This window comes from Electrona antarctica, assembly GCF_951216825.1.
Source record: "Electrona antarctica genome assembly, chromosome: 19".
NCBI lineage: Eukaryota > Metazoa > Chordata > Actinopteri > Myctophiformes > Myctophidae > Electrona > Electrona antarctica.
This window is the reverse complement of record NC_136800.1, coordinates 5,229,384-5,247,789: the sequence shown is the minus strand read 5'-3', so window position 1 is coordinate 5,247,789 and position 18,406 is coordinate 5,229,384. Positions and strand designations below refer to the sequence as shown.

General features: G+C 42.9%; 2 protein-coding genes across 3 annotated transcripts; both read right to left on the bottom strand.

Moving 5' to 3' along the window:
• Nucleotides 1-333: 333 nt before the first annotated feature.
• Nucleotides 334-7,724, bottom strand: gtf2b (general transcription factor IIB). 2 transcript variants are annotated; one of them, XM_079488900.1, is made up of 7 exons: nt 7,671-7,724; nt 6,070-6,185; nt 3,630-3,763; nt 2,842-2,988; nt 2,229-2,358; nt 1,553-1,834; nt 334-1,022 (listed from the first exon to the last, which is right to left on the bottom strand). In XM_079488900.1, exons 1-7 carry the CDS (start codon nt 7,685-7,687, stop codon nt 889-891), a joined length of 960 nt encoding a protein of 319 aa, XP_079345026.1. In that variant the 5' UTR covers nt 7,688-7,724; the 3' UTR covers nt 334-888. The 2 variants fall into 2 exon arrangements, with proteins under 2 accessions (XP_079345026.1, XP_079345027.1); XM_079488901.1 differs by having other exon boundaries at nt 6,070-6,182; nt 7,671-7,721.
• Nucleotides 7,725-13,763: 6,039 nt separating this feature from the next.
• Nucleotides 13,764-14,528, bottom strand: LOC306943795 (dolichol-phosphate mannosyltransferase subunit 1-like; the record flags this gene model as incomplete). The annotated part of the gene is made up of 1 exon (XM_079530321.1): nt 13,764-14,528. The coding sequence occupies one exon, from the start codon at nt 14,526-14,528 to the stop codon at nt 13,764-13,766; it is 765 nt and encodes a 254-aa protein (XP_079386447.1).
• Between the last annotated feature and the right edge of the window lie 3,878 nt (nt 14,529-18,406).

Here is an 18,406-nt window from a genome sequence, read left to right as displayed (position 1 = left end):
CACCCAGGCGGATATGTTGATCTGACCCCCCCCCCCCCCCCCATTAGTCTGCTGTCACCTAGGCGGATATTTGATCTGACCCCCCCCCCCCCCCCCCATGCCAAAGCGCCAGCGCTCGCCCAGCAGTCGGCTGTCACCCAGGTGGATATGTTGATCTGACCCCCCATGCCAAAGCGCCAGCGCTCGCCCAGCAGTCGGCTGTCACCTAGACCGATGCCTGCACGTGACTCTTGCCCTCAGGTAATATGCATGCTTGTAATAACACATCAAGGAAGAGCCTTTTCAAGCAAGAGTTAAAACTGCAGTAAAGATCAAATGAATAACACCAGTATGTTCATTAAACAAAGTTTAATATTATTCAAACAGGGAAATGTTAACCATTAATTTAGCTATAATGCAAACAAAATGGAACCTGGTCATTTTCCTAAAAAAAAAAAGACAAATGTAAAAAGTATGAATCCAGCGGCAGCCTAAAATTGCAAACACCAATTACACTTCCTCACTTGGACATATATACAAGATATATACACTCAAATGAAAATACTGTAAGTACAGTCTGCAATCTGTATATTGAAGCAATTGGAATGTGTGTCCTCTGTATTCCTGCAAAAAATTGCCTCGACAAAGTCGAAAGTCTTAAGAAAGGAGGGAAGAGGGATGCCTGGTGGCTCAGTTAGTGCACAGACCATTATGCTCCATGTGAGCGTGAGGATCCACGGTCGAGTCCGACCCCATCTTTTCTTGCATGGATGTCTCTCCTCTCTGCCTCTTGGTTTATCATTTGTCTACACTGACCTATCTTAAACAAAGCTTGGAAATGCCAAAAACAAAAAAGGAGGGAAGGATAAACCCCCTCGAATCCACAATTTTCTCAAAATCTTCCAGTTTTCACAGTTGGGGCAGTTTGTCCACGGGCGTGTCAAATTTGAAGTCTGTAGGGAAGAGGTCTGCGGCGCGGGGGTAGATGAGACGATAGGACTGTCTGATTGTGACGTCCGCCACGCCGGCAATGTCTCCAATCTCTGTGAAGATAGCGGAAACAAAATCACACCTTAATGCAACAGAAGCTCTGCTTACGGACGGTACATGATTTTGATAAAAGATATGCTAGTGTGTGAAGTGTGTATATCTTTGCTGTCGAGAGGAAACCAGCCAACTCCATTTTTTAGGTTTTAGATTTTTGTGCATAAATCAGTGCTATTGAACACCCTTTACGTGTGGTTTGTGTGTGGTTTCGAAAATATTGAACCACTGAAAAGTAGTAAAAAGCGCTTCGGACAAAACCTCTCAACTCCATTGGACCCTCAAAATGTCTGCTAAAGCAGCTAGCTCCACCACATCTCTCCCTCTCATGGAAGTAATTGACAATATATAAAGTCACAACACCAACTTTGATGAGGCAGTTATTGCTTTGTTTTCAAAATATAAGGTTTTCTTAATTTCCTAAAAATGTTATATTTTTCATTTCTTGAAAAAAAGTTTCTGGTTTCTTCCCGACAGGCGACAGCAGAAATATACAGTATAGTGGTATACAGTATATATATACACCCACCTTTTTGAGTCTTCTTCTCAGCCGAGGCCTGGGAGGCCATGTAGATGGCGGCTGCAGCTACAGAGATGGGGCTCCTGCCGGGCACCAAGTCCAACTCCACGGCCTTCCTGGCGATGTAGGTGGCGGCCATCTGCACATGCTTGGGCAGGCCCAGGTTGGAGCAGAAGCGTGACATGAAGTCTCCTGTGGTGATGAGGTCCACGCTGGTCTCCAGTGCCTTGAGGATGAGCTTAAAGCACCGGCCAATCTCCTTCTTGGAGATCCGGGACACGGCACAGATCTCTGGAGAGGGGCAGAGTAGCAATTGTGACTCGTCGTTTAGATGAAAGGTAAGCATAGACAATTGTTGTTCCATGAATCCATTTTGTGTGGGGAAAATGAACATCATTGTGCCTTAAAACATTTACACTGTCAAACACAAATCATTTCAAAAGCAGCGACTTGGTTGATTGTTTTTGCCACAGTAGGCGACCCAAATGGCTTATATAAACAATTCTGAGATGCACCTTCAAAGCTGATTTACTGGAAAATAGAACAGCTTGCAGACTTCATACACAATGAAAAAATACATTACAAGCAAACGCATCTTTGAATTTGCTTGGTTTTGTGGCCAATCTAAAACAACCACAGCTTAAGTGCTCCTTCAACTGATGTTCTTCAAAAAGATTGGTCTGACCTTTAAACGTTCTTGGAACTCCCTCCTGTCTGCAGGCTATGTAAAGGCAGGCCGAGGCAATGGCATCATTACTCCGCCCCTTCAGGCTCTTCTGTTCATAAACTTGCTTGAATAAATTATTTGTCCGGTCCTGTGGAGGGAAACGTATCAGTTAAACATTAGTATAAGTAATTAGTAGGTCATATTCACAACACTTTCTAGACAGTTTTCTGAAAAAATAATGATGTTGCTACATGTATAGCATTAACCCCTTTTGGTGTTTTAACTAAGCATGTTGTTATACTTTAGCTATTGAAAAATATCAGATCTACAAGCTCATAGCGCTCCACTCGGTGGCGCGCTATGAACTTGTAGGTCTGATATTTTTGAAAAATCGTGAAAATGCGGCAAAAATCTTTGAATATATATTCTTTCAGAGCAAACGTTTTTTTATTTATTTCGACATCAGGCCTAAATGGGTTAAATAATGAGACAGAGGTAACATCCACTCTCAATACTCAAACAAATGGGAGACATAATGTGGGCCGTACACAACTGGTTGATGTAATATAATAGAAAATGATATCGTTATAATTTTTACTACAGGTCAGACTCGGTACGCTTAATATCTTACTATAATATTCCTTGGGAGGTTGATGCGGTCTGCCATGGTGGTAATCTCTTTGAAGGCATTCAGCATGGCCCTGTCTGAGCTGCTCATTGTGCGACGATTCTGATACTTTGAGTTGCCAAACTCATCAAAGCTGGCCGCACCGGTTCCCTGCAATGAAAATACACACATTCACAATACAGTAATTGTCCATCTACATATTATTTTGAGTGGTGCAAACCACTCCAACAACTGGCTTTGTACCCGTGTACACGTGTTCGTACCAAAAAAACGAGCATGGTTGCTATGGTTAGTGTGTGACGTCACTGACATAGCTGATCAGACTATATAAGACCTTGCACCACTGCAAAGGGTGTGATTTTTTATCTACATATATATTTTTTTTTAAATCACACCCGTGTGAAGTGAGGGGCGCTCTTATCATTATACATCATCTCATGAACAACTGAATTTATGTGATTGGTTGGCAGATTTGTTAGTCTACATATGACGTACATTTACCCGTAATTGTCAATGGCCCTTAATTGTGTTGCCACAAATTTAAGTCATATTTGGCGGACATTTAAATTCTCCTTTCATTGTCAATGGCAAATATTGAGACGTGTGGGGACAAAAGCCGCCCCTCAAAAACACATTTATTTCTGTGCTGAATCCACATACAGTGGATTGTGCAGTTTTCCATTTCCAAGAAGTGAATGTGATGATGTTTATTGATGTTTTATAATCCAGTAAGGGACAGGTTTTATGAGAAGACACGAAAATAAAAATTAATTAATTAATTCTCCCTTCACCTTGCTGATCATGGTGGTTAGGTCACCCCCATTGAGCAACGGGTTCTGGGCGTCTCCCACTCTGGATGGGTCTTTGGTGGCTTTCTCGTTGGTGAAGGTCCGCCATTCTGAACCCACGTCGATTACACGGTCGCCTATGGAGAACCATCCAATAAACCAAATTATTAATCCACTGCCAAATACCGACTTTTGCATTGATTTCAATACAATCTCAATATTACGTTGGAGCCTAAAACTGCCGCAGCTTCCGCCCGTGTGGGTGAAAATATTACAGGTAGTACTGTAGGTACCATGTAGACCGCACACGCAGCATAAAACCACCTGTACACTTCCACATCTTCCATCAATTAATTCACTAAAGTGAAAACTTCTAATCTACACCCAAGGAACATCTTGTTGGATCGGAATGCTAAGGCAGCGTTGCACAAACTGCTTTTTTTATATAAACTTTGTTTATTGGTTTTCTCACAGAAGCATTCAAGTCAAGTCAGGTGTTTCGACAGCTTTGACAGTATTGACAGCTTCTCTTGGTAAACCCACAAGTAAAACTTTAAATAAAAGCATTTGAATTTTCACCCCAAAGAAAAACAGTGAACAAAACAAAACACACTTTCAATATAGGATCAATAAGAGTTGGAAATAAAAAGAAGAAAAAAACTAAAAAGGGACAAAAACAAGACGATACAAAACATCCGTCAAACAGTATTCTGGCATGTCCATGATACATCCATAAGCACATCAACCCATCCACGTCAGTAGACCTACAAAACAACATTCCAGCAGACGTCACATATCCTCACTCAGTTTCTGGATGAATTGAAAGAATGGACCCCATATCCTCCCAAATCTATCGGAAGAACCATTTAATGAGAATCAAATCATCTCCAATTTTAGACGATACAAGATGTCCCTTATCCAGCGAGTGTGGGAAAGGGGGAAGCGGGTGTTCCAATCAATCAAGATTAGTCTCCTAGCTAATAGAGCGACACAAGCCAAAACATTCTTCTCTGGTTTAGAGAGTGAGGGTATTGACGAGAAAACCCCAAACAGATCGTTGCACAAACTTCTTCAAGTCACAACTCCAAGGTATTTAGTATTGATTAATATGATAATTTAATTGATTTATTTCTATAGCACATTTCAGGAGATTTCTCTGTCGTCTCGGTGGAAGTTCCAACTCACAGCGAAGTGAATCAGTTTCAGTTTTGCCTTTCCAGCCAAAGCCCATTTTACAGTTCCATTTTGGAGTGTCTTTAAGTACCTAGAAAAGCACATGTCTGAAAGGCTTATATATTATTATTTATAGACTCTAAAATCATTTAAAACGGTAAGAAAGTGGGAAATATGGAGTTGTCATTTGTATTATATTTATGTTAACTGTATATTGTTGGTCCTCCTCCTGACATCTGGTCTAGCTGGGTGTGGTTTAAGCTTTACACCTTGGTATGAAGGCCTGTCTTGACTAAATCAACCATTTTGCACATCAATGGCTTTTGTTCTGACCAGGGTGTCGGTGAGACTGTTCCCAGCTGGGCAGCGTCTGTATGTATTGTTCTCATTGATATGGTCATGTTTATTTGTGCTCCTCCTTGAAGGGAACCTTAACAGGGACTCTGGGAGCTTGAGTGACTTGGTTGGTTGGAGGATACAAGGGCAGAGAAATGGGCTGAGTGAGAACCGGACACGAGAGAGGCAGCCTGCCAGGCAGGCCAAGCCTAATAGACATCATGTGAGATGCTGTTGCTTGTTGCTCTTCTTCCAAATAAACTTCTAAAATATGATATGCATTCACCTTCCAAATGGACAATATATTATTTCCATTACAGGGTCATATATTATCCGTAATGAATTATTATTGCGCCTGTTTTTACTCCAATGGCCACGTTATGTCCACGGTCTTACAAAATGGCCATGACCTTTCACGGTCAAAATCACCCAAAATGGTCATAAGAATATCAGAAATGAAATGAAATCCACACACGACAATAAGCCAAAATGGATGTATTACACACATCAACAAAAAGTTGCCGATGGCAGCCATATTTGATTGTGCCATTTGTGCCACTATGGCGGACAAGCACCTCTGTGATTTTTCATGTCTAGGGAGTTGGACCCACTGACTCCGTTAAAGTGAGAAATTCCCCCAAAACCAAATTGCGAACGGGTCGAGGCACAGGACTTTAACTTTACTTTAATCTACTTATGGGGAAGCCGAAGTTATGGGAGAGTCAGACAAGTCACAGGTGTCAGGTGAGTGAGTCAGAATGAGATGCTACATTCACACATGCAACTACAAAAGACTAGATGGCGGGAGTAAATATAAAGCAGTTTGTTGCCTTGGGCCAATTTGGAGGGTTGTTTTGGTTGCAAGCAAATACAACAGGGAAACATTTTTGAGAGAGATTGAAAGAGATGTTAATGGAGACAAACCATCTCTTACCGACTACAAGGCCACACTCGGGGCAAATCATGTCGCCTGCTCTGTAATCCTCCACCAGCAGCGCATCAGGGTGGTTGGGGCACTGGACCTTTGGAAGAGGCATAGCATCTCCGCTACTGAAAAGAAAAAAACAATATAGACATTAACCACTTAAAACCCTCTTATTAATCTGGCCACAACACTGCCCTAATCATGTAGTGTTGTTAGTAGGAATAAACACAGACGTAACCGTGAGGAAGTAGACTAAGAAAGGGGAGGAGCCAAACAAAGTTCCAGTTGTACACAAATAGGAGCTGGTGCCCCAGAGGCAAAAACAACGGAGAAGATTACTGGTCTTGTGTCTCGTCAACAATCTATTACAGGGCAAAATGTATGTAAAAAAGCATACTAGTACTACAAAGGGAGATTAATCTTAGTTCTTTCTCATTCAGAAAGGGAACTTTCTTTTGTAACATCTACAGGAAGTCAGTATTTCACGTCGACCTAGCTGAGGCCCAAGGTGAGTTGTTAAAGTTGTGTCAAACCCCGAGATTGTCCCCTTGTAAAGAGAGAAAAGCAAACATTGTTAAAGGCCACCACATCCGTCCAATGCGTCCATCATCGACTGACCCCACACACACAATTTAAATTCAAAGGGCTTCATTGGCGTGAGAAAACATAAGTTTACATTGCCAAAGCAAAACGTGGAACGACACAATCAAAACAAAATGTATGTACAATTGAAAGTCAGAATCTCTACTCAATCTCTCTCACTCTCACACACAACAAATGAGCGCTACTAATGCCATCATAGCATTTTGGTCTGTTGTCATGTCTGTATTCTGTAAAAGCTAACAGACGAAAACAAAACCCGTGATGATGTGGCGAAAGCGAAAGGCGTCTTGCATCCATTTTGGCCAAGATTAAAAACTGAACTGGTTTGTATCAATACTCTACTGGACTAGGTTAATATAGAATTGCAATTTGTACTGAATCTATTGATTGTAGTCAAGTGAATCTACGTCTGACGGTAGACGTCGTAAACGCTACAACAACAAAAATCGCCACATACAAAATGCTACAGAATAAGGAATCCTAGTAAGGCACCGGGTCTTTCTCGTAATGTTGCCTTCAAATCTTTGATCTTTAAAGGATCTAAAAGTAAGATCGCAAGTTAAACCAGCTAAATGTGCTGTTAAGAGTAACCGACAAGACCAAACATCCGCCCTGTAAAATATGTTAGCTAAAGGGCTACACGTAGCATCACGAAGCTATAGATCGTATACAATAGTGTACTGTACATTAATGTCAGTGACAACCTAGATCTGACAAGTTATTACATTTATGAAAAATGGACGAGAGACGTGAAGTGAACCGACGACCATAAGTCAACGTAGACGTTGATCCTAGAAGATAATAGTCACTTCTGCTCACAAAAGCGTGATAGCATCTAAAGTGCTCCGACCGTAACGTTCTGGTTTTAAACCAAAACAGGAGGACATGTTGGCCGTTAGCACTGGTCTCTTTTTGTAGTCTAGAATTGGAGCTTCACAAACACCAGTACACTACAAACATAAACAATGTCAATGTGTTAGAAAAAGAAGAGTTGCTGCGATACATACCGGCTTGTCGACGCCATGTCTACTCCTCTTCTTTTCTGCAAATTTAACACACAATGGTTCCTTCTACCTCTATTTATAACTTTCACGTCAACCACGTGACTGCAGAAAGGACCAATAGGGCTTCTCGAAAGGACGGCGAAAGGACGGCGCGACGCGATGAGCCTGCTACGTCCGTAACCATGGTAACGCCCGCCTGCCTCTGATTGGCCCATAGATAAGAAAGAAAGGGGGGGGGGGATATATATATATATATGTCTATGGATTGTCCTACCAAGGTTTCTTCGACTACCGGTATATCACTGACTGCATGCACCTCTTCATTGTTTGTCTTGTTTTGTATTATAATATATTGTTGTACCCAGACGGCAGAGACTCCTCTAGGACTCAGAGCAGCAGTCATACCCGGACAGAGAGCTCTAGTCTACAGGGACTCAGAGCAGCAGTCATACCCGGACAGAGAGCTCTAGTCTATGGACTCAGAGCTAACCTGACTCCGCCAGATGGGGCAGCAGAGAGTACACTAGGTTCCCCCCTCCTGCTCCTTCTAGCAGCTTCTAGCAGCTTCTAGCTTCTAGCTGCTGCTGATTGGCCAGGCCGTTTTGTGGCCGGGCATCAAGTCTGCCTGAGAGTTCCCAGATGGGAGCAGGAGGGGGGAACCCAGTGTACTCTCTGCTGCCCCATCTGGCGGAGTCAGGTTAACTCAGAGCAGCAGTCAGACAGCAGCAGAGAGCTTTAGGACTCAGAGCAACTCAGTCGTACCAGCAGTGGTGAGTGCACCTCATGGCGCGCTCTTCGTGCGCACAAGTAGGCCATACATGGCCTGATGGCCTACTTGTGTGCAAGGCACAAGTTGGTATCTCGACGTTGCATTTCTAGTTTGTCACTATAGCCTACTGTTTGATCTGCAGCACTGATTAATATAATTTATTTGTATGATTTTGAATTATGAGTCTTGATGACAAAGTCAACAGTAAATTCTGTATATCCATATGCATAGCAGATGTTTGATCAAAATAAGTTTGAAACATTATTGTACTGTAAAAAGGCCTCTTTTCCTCTTTTGTTATGCCTATTAGTTTACTATAATTAGTATAGTAGCCAATAGTTTAAATATGGCATATTGTTGTTGCACAGCCCTTAATGTAAAGTCGTTTACATACACTTGGGTACATAGTTCTAATTTAGAAGGAGGAATCAGACGGGGCGTTACCAAGGCGGGCGGGTCTTTGTCTAGAGACGGACGTAGTATTGAATCATGCGTTTTTATAGTATAGTTTGTTTTGTTTTGTTTTGATGCAGTAATGGTCTTGTATTTGCTTTACGTTTATTTGTAATAAAAAGGTCTTAACGGTCCTTAAATTGTCACTTCACTGACATTTTCATGTGAGGACCGCCCTGCGGGTCCCAACCCAGAGGTTGAGAACCCACTGGTTTATATCACCAGGGGCGCATAGTGTCTGGGTGTCACCTTCGCCACCCCGAGGGAAATTACTAAACAAACATGTTTTTTTGTAGTGCGGTTACCAATATCTTACATTAAGTTCTTGTGTGGTTTGCATTTGATTGCTGATATACCTCGTCATCGCTCACGATTATGATGTCACTTAATATCAGCCATGCCCAAATTTTAAAGATTACGTCATATGGCAGCTATTGGCAGGTTATTGTAGTATTTGATTGGATGAAGGATGGGCCCTATAGCCAAAAACGAAACCTTTGACCCCAGGGGTGAACTGGGGACAGGGAGGAACTCCTTATATGGTCAGCACACTCTATAGTAGGGCGGATTATCACAAAAAAAGAAAGTGAAATTAAGTGAAATCACCGAAGATACCTTTAAGTGGGGTTACATGAAACATCCAAACAATCTATTCAAATTGAAACATACTGTAGGTAAGATCGCAAGTTAAACCAAAGCAATAGTTTTAACAGTGATTTCACTGTTTCTTTGTGTCAGCCAGTGCCATGCATCTGTGCCAGTCTGTGACTGCTTACCCCCCTAGTTTTCCCCTTTCACTATGACTCTTCCATTGATGTTGCCTTGATGGATGAATTCAAGTTTGTAGCTACTACAGTACATACAAAAAATCACACCCGTGTGAAGTGAGGGGCACTAATATATTAAAGTCTGACTCATGTTGCTTTGCTATGATTAGGTGATGTAATGGTGATGTAAAACAAACACGGACAAAACAAACATTAAACTTTCTTTATTGTTAATGGCATTTAATGTATGTGTTAGGGACAAGATGACGTAAATTTCCCTTCATTGTCAATGGTGTTGGTTTAACTAAAAACAAACATTAAACCATAGGAGGGACTAGCGCCCCTCAAAAAAATATATGTGTGAAGTGAGGGGCGCTCTTATCATTATAAATACATATATACATATATATATATATACATTATCATCATTAGGATGCCTCTCGAGTGTCCCCTCGAGGCACGTCCCACTGGGAGGAGACCCCGGGGCAGACCAAGGATGAGTTGGAGGGTTTATATCTCCAAAATCTGCCGGGACTACCGGTAGCCTATACCCACCAACATGCCACTGCTTGTACTTGTATGAGAGACAAACAACTTGTATGAGAGACAAACTACTTGTATGAGAGACAGACAACTTGTACTTGTATGAGAAACCAATGGAACCCTTCGTCACCTTGTTTTCTCTCAATATGCCCAAATATGGAAGACTGATGATGTCATGGCCATGCCCGTTCAGGTTGAGCAACGTCATTCATCAGTAAACGACATCGCATCATCATCATCATCATCATCATCACCACGGCCACGTGATATAAAACAAATCGTACGATAAATATTTGTTTATACTCTATGCTGGAGGAAGGTGACCCCAGAGACCCCTGGAAGAGGAGATGGTCACCTTGAGGTTCTCTCCAAACTTGAAGGTGCTGATTGAAGATATTTTCTACTTCTGGGGAGGGAGAGAGTACTGCACAGTGCACACACAAGTACTGCAACCTTCTTTGTGCATGTGATGTCGACGCCCACAGATGGTTCAAACCCACAGATGGTTCAGATGGTTCAAACAGAGAGACTGTTCCAGAGGGGAGGATGAAGCACTGCGCCTGTGTCTTGGGAAAGGTCATGTTTATTCATGGAGGATTCACCAAGATATGTTAAGTACCAGCACAATGGTCTTTGATTAACAGTCACCAGGGGAACTCCTCCACCTACCTACAGCAGGTCACTCTGCCACCATCATTGGGACACAGATGTTTGTATTTAGGGGCTACTACAACACCATCAGAGTGTTTGACACAGAGACCAAATACTGTCTGAACACACGGTACACACCTTCTGCACAGATCCTTCCAGAAGAACGTCAGGATCATTCAGCCTTTACCTACAATGGAGAGCTGTACATATTTGGTGGCCGCCACTGGAACCACCAGAGCTTCAATTCTCTGTGGAAATTCAGTCCAGAGACCTTCTCCTGGAAGAGGGTTGAGCCCAATGGGAAGGGCCTGTCTCCGACGTCTAACATGTGCTGTTGCATGATGGGAGATCGTATCATCCTCGTTGGAGGAGTAAACACGCCTGATGACCTAGACTTCAGTCCTAGCCTCAAGACATGTAAGCTACGGTAGCAGTTATTCAGTGCGGTCTGGATCAGTGTGAACTCTCACACAACATCAGGTGGGAACTGGCAGCCATGACTACCCAAAAAAAACGGAAAAATCACACTTTTGTGAAGTGAGCGGTGCCTTTATCATGATAGCCCCTCCTATGCCCAGCTTTGTGTGTCTGTGTGTACCCCATAGATGCATGATGATGTATGACGATAAGAGCGCCCCTCACTTCATACAAGTGAGGCACATATGACCTCATTTCTCCTTTCATTGTCAATGGCAAATATGAGACATGTGGGAACAAAAGCTGTATATAGGAGGGGCTAGCGCCCCTCAAAAATCACACTCGTGTGAAGTGAGGGGCGCTCTTATCATCGTACATCATCATGACGTAAAATAGACACTAAGCCTATTTGCTCAGAAACTATGATGTAAAATTCTCCATTCATTGTCAATGGGAATGTAATGTTTGTGTAGGACGAAAATCTACACTAATAGCTGAATATAGGAGGGACTAGCGCCCCTCAAAAAGAAATAGAATAGAAGTCTGTGGTATAGGGCGGCTATATTCTACATTTCATAGCTAGGTAGTTTATGGATATATTCTACATGTCATAGCTAGGTAGATTAAGGATCTACTAGTTTAATCGATGGCTAATAATGTAATTTTATAACCTTCATTAATTAATGTAGGCTAATTATTACTATAGTGTTGTTGCAAAAATAATGTCACAAAAAATGTGATATCAAGACAACAGCAGGTGGAGCTAAAATAACATCCTGGCCAAATGGCTACAATATAACCTCTTTTATAGACAGTTTCGAAATATATAGCTTGACACTCAATTACTCAATAACCGGTTAATTTTATTCTTCTTCTGAAAGCATAGCCATTGTTTAGGGGCTATATACAGCTTTTGTCCCCTCACGTCGACATATTTGCCATTGACAATGAAAGGAGAAATGAGGTCATATGTGCCTCAAATATGACCTAAACAAACATTAAATGCCATTGACAATGATGGGAAAATGTACGTCATAATAGTTTGTAGACGAGCAAATCGGCTAACCAATCGCATAAATTCAGTTGTTCATGAGATGATGTATGATGTATAATGATAAGAGCGCCCCTCACTTCACACGGGTGTGATTTATTTTTGTAACCTACCTGGCACAAACCTACCTCAAATACTTGCCCACTCAGGGAGGAGACCGCATCCTGAATTAATCCCCCATCAATCATGGTGCAATCTGGGAACCCATGGTGTAATGAAAATTGACACCTGTTTGTATCACATTTCCACTGCAAATAATGAACACAATTAAATAATTAAGCAATACAACAATAAGTAAGAACAGAACACGCAGCCAGGCATACTGGGAAATCTCCCCTATACTGTAGCCCGGGTCGCTACAATATGGTATCCCTATATGGTATGTATTGTGTTTAGGGCGTAGAGCCATAGACTCTTTATTGTTTCCATAGGGATTCTGCCATTTTTAGCAGTTTTGGCAGTTCTGTGCTGTCATTTTCCACAAAATATGGTAGAGGGCCGTGAGAATCCCTCAGGAACTGAAGCTCAGTCATTCGTCAAAAGACCTCTGACCTGGCCTGTGCCGGCCAAGCGGTTTGATTGATTGATTGATTGAAATATTTATTAACAGTTTGCAGAATTACAGTACATTTCAAGCACAAACTCAATACAAAGACTGTTAACTGTGAGTGGACGACCCAATTAAGCATTACACTTGTTTACAAGAGGGTCCACCTTGTTCAATTCATCAAAACATTTAGAGACGTACAAATAGACACTTCTATATAGTCAAAGAACAGAACAGGAATTCATCATAAAGGAGGTAAAAAAGGAAAATAAACATATACAGTGAAGGGAAAAAGGGTTGTAGGAGTGTAAACCACTCCTACAACTGGCTTTTTCTTTTGTGTGCAGAAAAAATGAGCATGGTTGCTATGTTCAAAATAATTTCTGACGTAATTAAATCACACCCGGGTGAACTGGATGACCGTAGCAACCATGCTCATTTTTTCTGCACAAAAAAAGCCAGTTGTGAAATCACATCCGGGTGTGATTTCATTACGTCAGATCAGAGCTATATATATAAAACCTTACACCACTCAGTTCACACGGGTGTGATTTTTATTCCTTTTATGCTTGACCCCATCTTATAGCTGCTTGCAGCTATATTTACTATTATTGCTGCTACAATGCCTGAGAAACCAGAAACAAACTAATTTTACTCTTATCTTTTACACATATACAAAAAAACAAAAACATGAACATCAACAGAGCTGTGGGTCTAAACGCCATGAAGAAAACTTTATTGTGACATCATCATCAAAGTTCCATTCATTGTGCAGCTGTGAGTGACGTAACAGAGTTTGGACATATAAATAATGTGAATAATGTTTTCACTTGTAGCTTCTGCTGAAACATGCAGCAGGACAGTACTTGGTTGTCTAAAAATTCTACGGTAGCACTGATCATGTCGTTGCAAAGAGCGTGAGCAGCCCTTTCAGAAATGATATGATCTCATTCCTTCCCAGCTTGGACTCTCCATAAACTCGATCCACGAAGGAAATCGGTACCTCTCCGATGGTGTAGTTGAGCTGTCTCGCTCGGACAATCATCTCCATGTTGAAGACATAGCCTTTGGAGACACACTGCTCAACCAGGCGCTCCAGCACCTTGTTCTTGTACAGCCTGAAGCTGCCAGTGACATCTGAAGCACCAGGTCTCAGAAGCACTTGAGTCACAAAGTTGGCTCCTCGACTGATGATTTTTCTGCGCAGGTCCCAGCCATACACACCTCCATTGCCTTTGTATCGTGTCCCAGAGACCAGGTCATAGTTACCTTCTTTCTGCTTCTCAATTAATTCTGGGATAAACTTAGGATGGTGAGACAGGTCAGCGTCCATGATGATGACGAAGTTCCCTGTGACATGCTTCATGCCGTGAATGTAGGCAGTGCCGAGGCCTAGTTTTGATGCTCTTGGTCGAAGAATAATTCTGTCCTTCCCATAGATCTGTTGCAGTTGTTCTGCTATCTCCAAGGTCCCATCTGGACTGCCATCATCAATTACGATAATCTCATAGTCATATCCACCTTCACCAAAGTATTTCACCAAAAGCCATGTGATCAAAGGCAGATTCTCACGTTCATTATACGTGGGTAACAACACTGAGTATTTATCTGAGTATTTATCATCATCCTTTTGGCTTCGTTTTGCAACACCTGGCCTTTCCATTGCAATGATTCGCACACCGCAAGTCTTGAAGTACTTGGAGGACAGTCTATGACATCATCTTGATGCACCATATTTGGTCATGAAGGGACACGGACATAACAAAGATTTCTGTATTGTAACCGTAGGTCGCAGATTACTATGAAAACCTGCAAAGCCTGTCAGTCAGTCCGTCCACCCGTCCGTCTGTCTGTCACGCCTCATGACCCGAGGCCCTGCCTGGCCTTACTAATAATTAGCACACAATTTACGCCCTGCCCGGCCTCAAAACATATATGTGCATTCCCAGACCTGTTGTTTCAGCGCAACCTCACCCTTTAGCTTCTCGCCCTCGGCGTCTTACTGGTAGTAGAGAAGATATAATGACTCAAACAAATTGGTACACATTATCTCTGGATTGACTCTGGGTCCTGTTCACGAGTGAAGGGAGGACGGATCGGGAGATGAGAGAATTTTATAGCAGAAGAGCCAGAGTATTGTACTCGCTACTTCGTCATAAAGTGTGGGTCATGACCGAAAGATGCTGCTTCTTCACACAGAAAGGAGACAGCTATGGTGGTTTGGCTATCTAGTATGCCTCCTGACTGAGCCTCCTCTGGGAATGCTCCACTGGGAAGAGGCACGAGGGCAGACCAAGGACCAGATGGGGAGGATTATATCTTCACACTGGCCTTGGAATGCCTCTGGATCACCCAGGATGATCCTTCATGGAAAGGGAAGTTGCGGGAGCTTTCTGCTGGAAATGTTGCCTCTGTGAACAGACTACAACATTTCAAGTTATATCAATGAAATACAAAAAAAAAATCACACCTGTGTGAACTGAGTGGTGCAAGGTCTTATATAGCCTGATCAGCTGTGGTCACTGACGTAATGTCTCATTCCGGCCAATCACAATGCACCATGCTCATTGAGTGGTACGAACAGACACGTAGACTAACAAATCTGAAATCACACCCGGGTGAACTGGGTGACCATAGCAACCATGCTCATTTTTTGGTACGAACAGACAGACACGTAAACTAACAAAGCCAGTTGTAGGAGTGGTTTACACCACTCAAAAAGGGAGAAAAAAACAATGCTGTATATAGCTTCACTGCGTGGAAAAGGAGACTTTATGGTTATATTGAAGGTTTAGCCGCCTGCCTTGTCCGTAACCCTAAAATCTCTTTCACTCTATGCGATGCGAGAGTGCGGTCTAGCCAACACCAAGTAAGGACTCCTGAATCGTTGACCTCCACACTCTCCTATCCCACATCGGGCTCTTGAGCTCCACAGTGTTGTTATAGCTAAGATGTCTCGCCGCAGTGCATCTAGGTAGGTGGTGCGCTGCCTTTCCTGGCTTTGCCCCGGGTTAGCTCCCATATAGGTTTGCTTGCCTCTAGTTCCGTGTGCCTGACGCAATGCCCTGCCAACCTCATTCTTCTCTCTCTGACCACATTTCTGATGTGATCCGTCCATGTGACACCTAGTGCCATTCGTAGCATTCTTGTGTAGACTCTCCTTTCCTGTTGGGCTGTGAGGGGCCATGTCTCAGCCCAGTAGGCCTACTGACTCCACTGTAGCGAACAAACACACACACTCATCCCATGCAAGGCATTCCAGGCAAGTGCCATCTGGGGGAAAAAAATCTCTATTTCTTAACTGTAATGTTATATTCTTCAAAAGATCATGTAGCATCATATACTAGCTATCTATTGCAGTTTTAAACAGAATGATTTAGTTGGGTAAGGGGGGTTGTAGCAACTCATAATGTAATAATGGCTCATAAAATGTAATAACGGATCATAATGTTATAATAAACGAAATGTAATAAAAGCTCATAATTTAGTAATAGGCTCATAATGTTATCATATCATGATAACGTAACATAACAGATTTTTGCATAGTGTGTTACATTAAGAACCTTACATAGCGGCTGATAATGTAATAACAGTGCATAATGTAATAACGTCTCATATTGTTGAGAAAAGTGTTACATTGTAATAATCAGTATAGGCCTACCATGCAGTATCATGTCCACGGGCCAGTATCATGGTCAGTTGAAAAAGAAAAAAAATCACACCTGTGTGAACTGAGTATAGTGCAACTCCGTGTGGGGGTCCCCGGAACCTCAAGACCCACAGGAACACGCCCAGGGTGCCGCCCCGGTTCCAGCGAGCTGCTGAAACAGTCGAGAAATGACAGAGTTACTGTGTGGGGGAATTAGCATTTAGCAGACACCTCTCCCTCTCCCCCCTCCCCTCTCTCTCTCTCTCTCTCTCTCTCTGTAATTAGCAGGCAACAGTGCAACACTATCTCTCTCTCTCTCTGTTTCTAGCACAACAGCGCCACTTTTGCCCCTACTGGTACTCTAAACATAGGTACAGACATAGGGACATAGGGACATTGCTGTTCCTTGGAGTGGTTGCACCACTCAAAAAAAGAAAAAAAATAGTGGTGCTATTGCTAAGGAAGTGTATTTGGTTAGGCAATATCTATTGTTGTTATCTGTATCTTGAAAGACAGATCAAAGCTGTGTATAGGCCTATAGCATGTTGTTGCTGAACTTACTGAACTGAACGCCCTGGGAAACCATGTGACATATAGGAAAGTCTGGATGGCAACCGAGAAAGGTCGGTGACGCTGGAGAGAATGCTGACCTCCAGGAAAGACTGGCAGGGTAACAGGGGCCAGCAACCCCTGTTGCAGCACTCGCAATAGGACACCAAGCAAGCTATACAGATCGTATACAAATGAGCAATACCCCCAGAGTTTCCCGAGAGGAGGGGAGGAAGAGAGACTCGCTAGGACAGGTTCAACGACAACAACGACAGTGACACAAACGCAGAGAAGACGAACAGTCTGGTGAGACGTAGGGGGCAAACCATAGTCCTATCCTATAGAGACCTCTCAGTGCCTGAAATCACACATGGCAGAGAGAACCTCCTGTTGGCTGGAAAATGTGCGGGTCCGCAGGGGGATGCCCTGGGCGTGGCGGTTGCCCTGGGCGTGGCGGTTGCTGGGGTGTGGTCGGCACTGGTTGGCTGCACCTGGCCGGCAGGACACTGCCTTCCCTGTTGGCCGGGTGTGGCTGATGCTGTAGCTGGTGCTGGTTGCATCTCGGTGATGGCTGCACCCGGGGCGTCCCTCTGTGGATTTGTCTATAGCTGGAAGCGTGGATGAGAGGGGTAGTGGTTGAGGGTTGAAACACTGTAAGGTTGGAGACCACCTGATGACCTCTCTTCCAGGCCGAGGCTTTATCCAATAGAAATGTATGTATTTACAAACTAAACAAACACCAGCAAATAGGCAGTGAGAAACGTGGTGACGAACACATTTAGTGTAGTGTCATCTATGTGCACAGATTCCACTTTCACTTCCTCAGACACACGCACGCACGCACGCACACGCACACGCACACACACACACACACACACACACACACAAATGTAACACTTAGTTTGGTTATATTTCACTCCCTGACTTACAAGTGGTTGAAGTGGAAACATGAACGCTGAGTAATACACTGTGTATAGCTTCCTACTCTGCCTTATGTCTTCACTTCAGACCGTCCTCCTCAATGCAGGAAATCCAGACACAAACAAACATACTGAGTGCTATAAGAGACGAGTGCTGCCTACAGTCTTTATAGAGAATCATCGACTTGGTCACATGCAGGTCATAATTGCCATGGAAACAATATGTGCTTGGGTTTGTTTGGATAAGTGCAGACTCAGGATATTCCCAGCCAGTGTGGATAACACATTCCTAAAGAATAGTAATAAAAAAATAAAAAATAAAATCACTTTCAGAGTAATAAAAGGGATACCTAGTTATTTGTGTGGGTGAACTGATCATCATGCAGTGGTTTCTCTAGAAAACAGGAGGGGGGGGATTGGGAC

What these genes read in the sequence shown, in the direction of transcription:
- gtf2b (XM_079488900.1), bottom strand. An exon ending in CGAGTGTGGCCTTGTAGTCG is followed by an intron (nt 3,764 to 6,069) that starts GTAAGAGATGGT and finishes GGTTCTCCATAG; the next exon opens with GCGACCGTGTAATCGACGTG. An exon ending in TGAGAAGAAGACTCAAAAAG is followed by an intron (nt 1,023 to 1,552) that starts GTGGGTGTATAT and finishes CTATCTTCACAG; the next exon opens with AGATTGGAGACATTGCCGGC.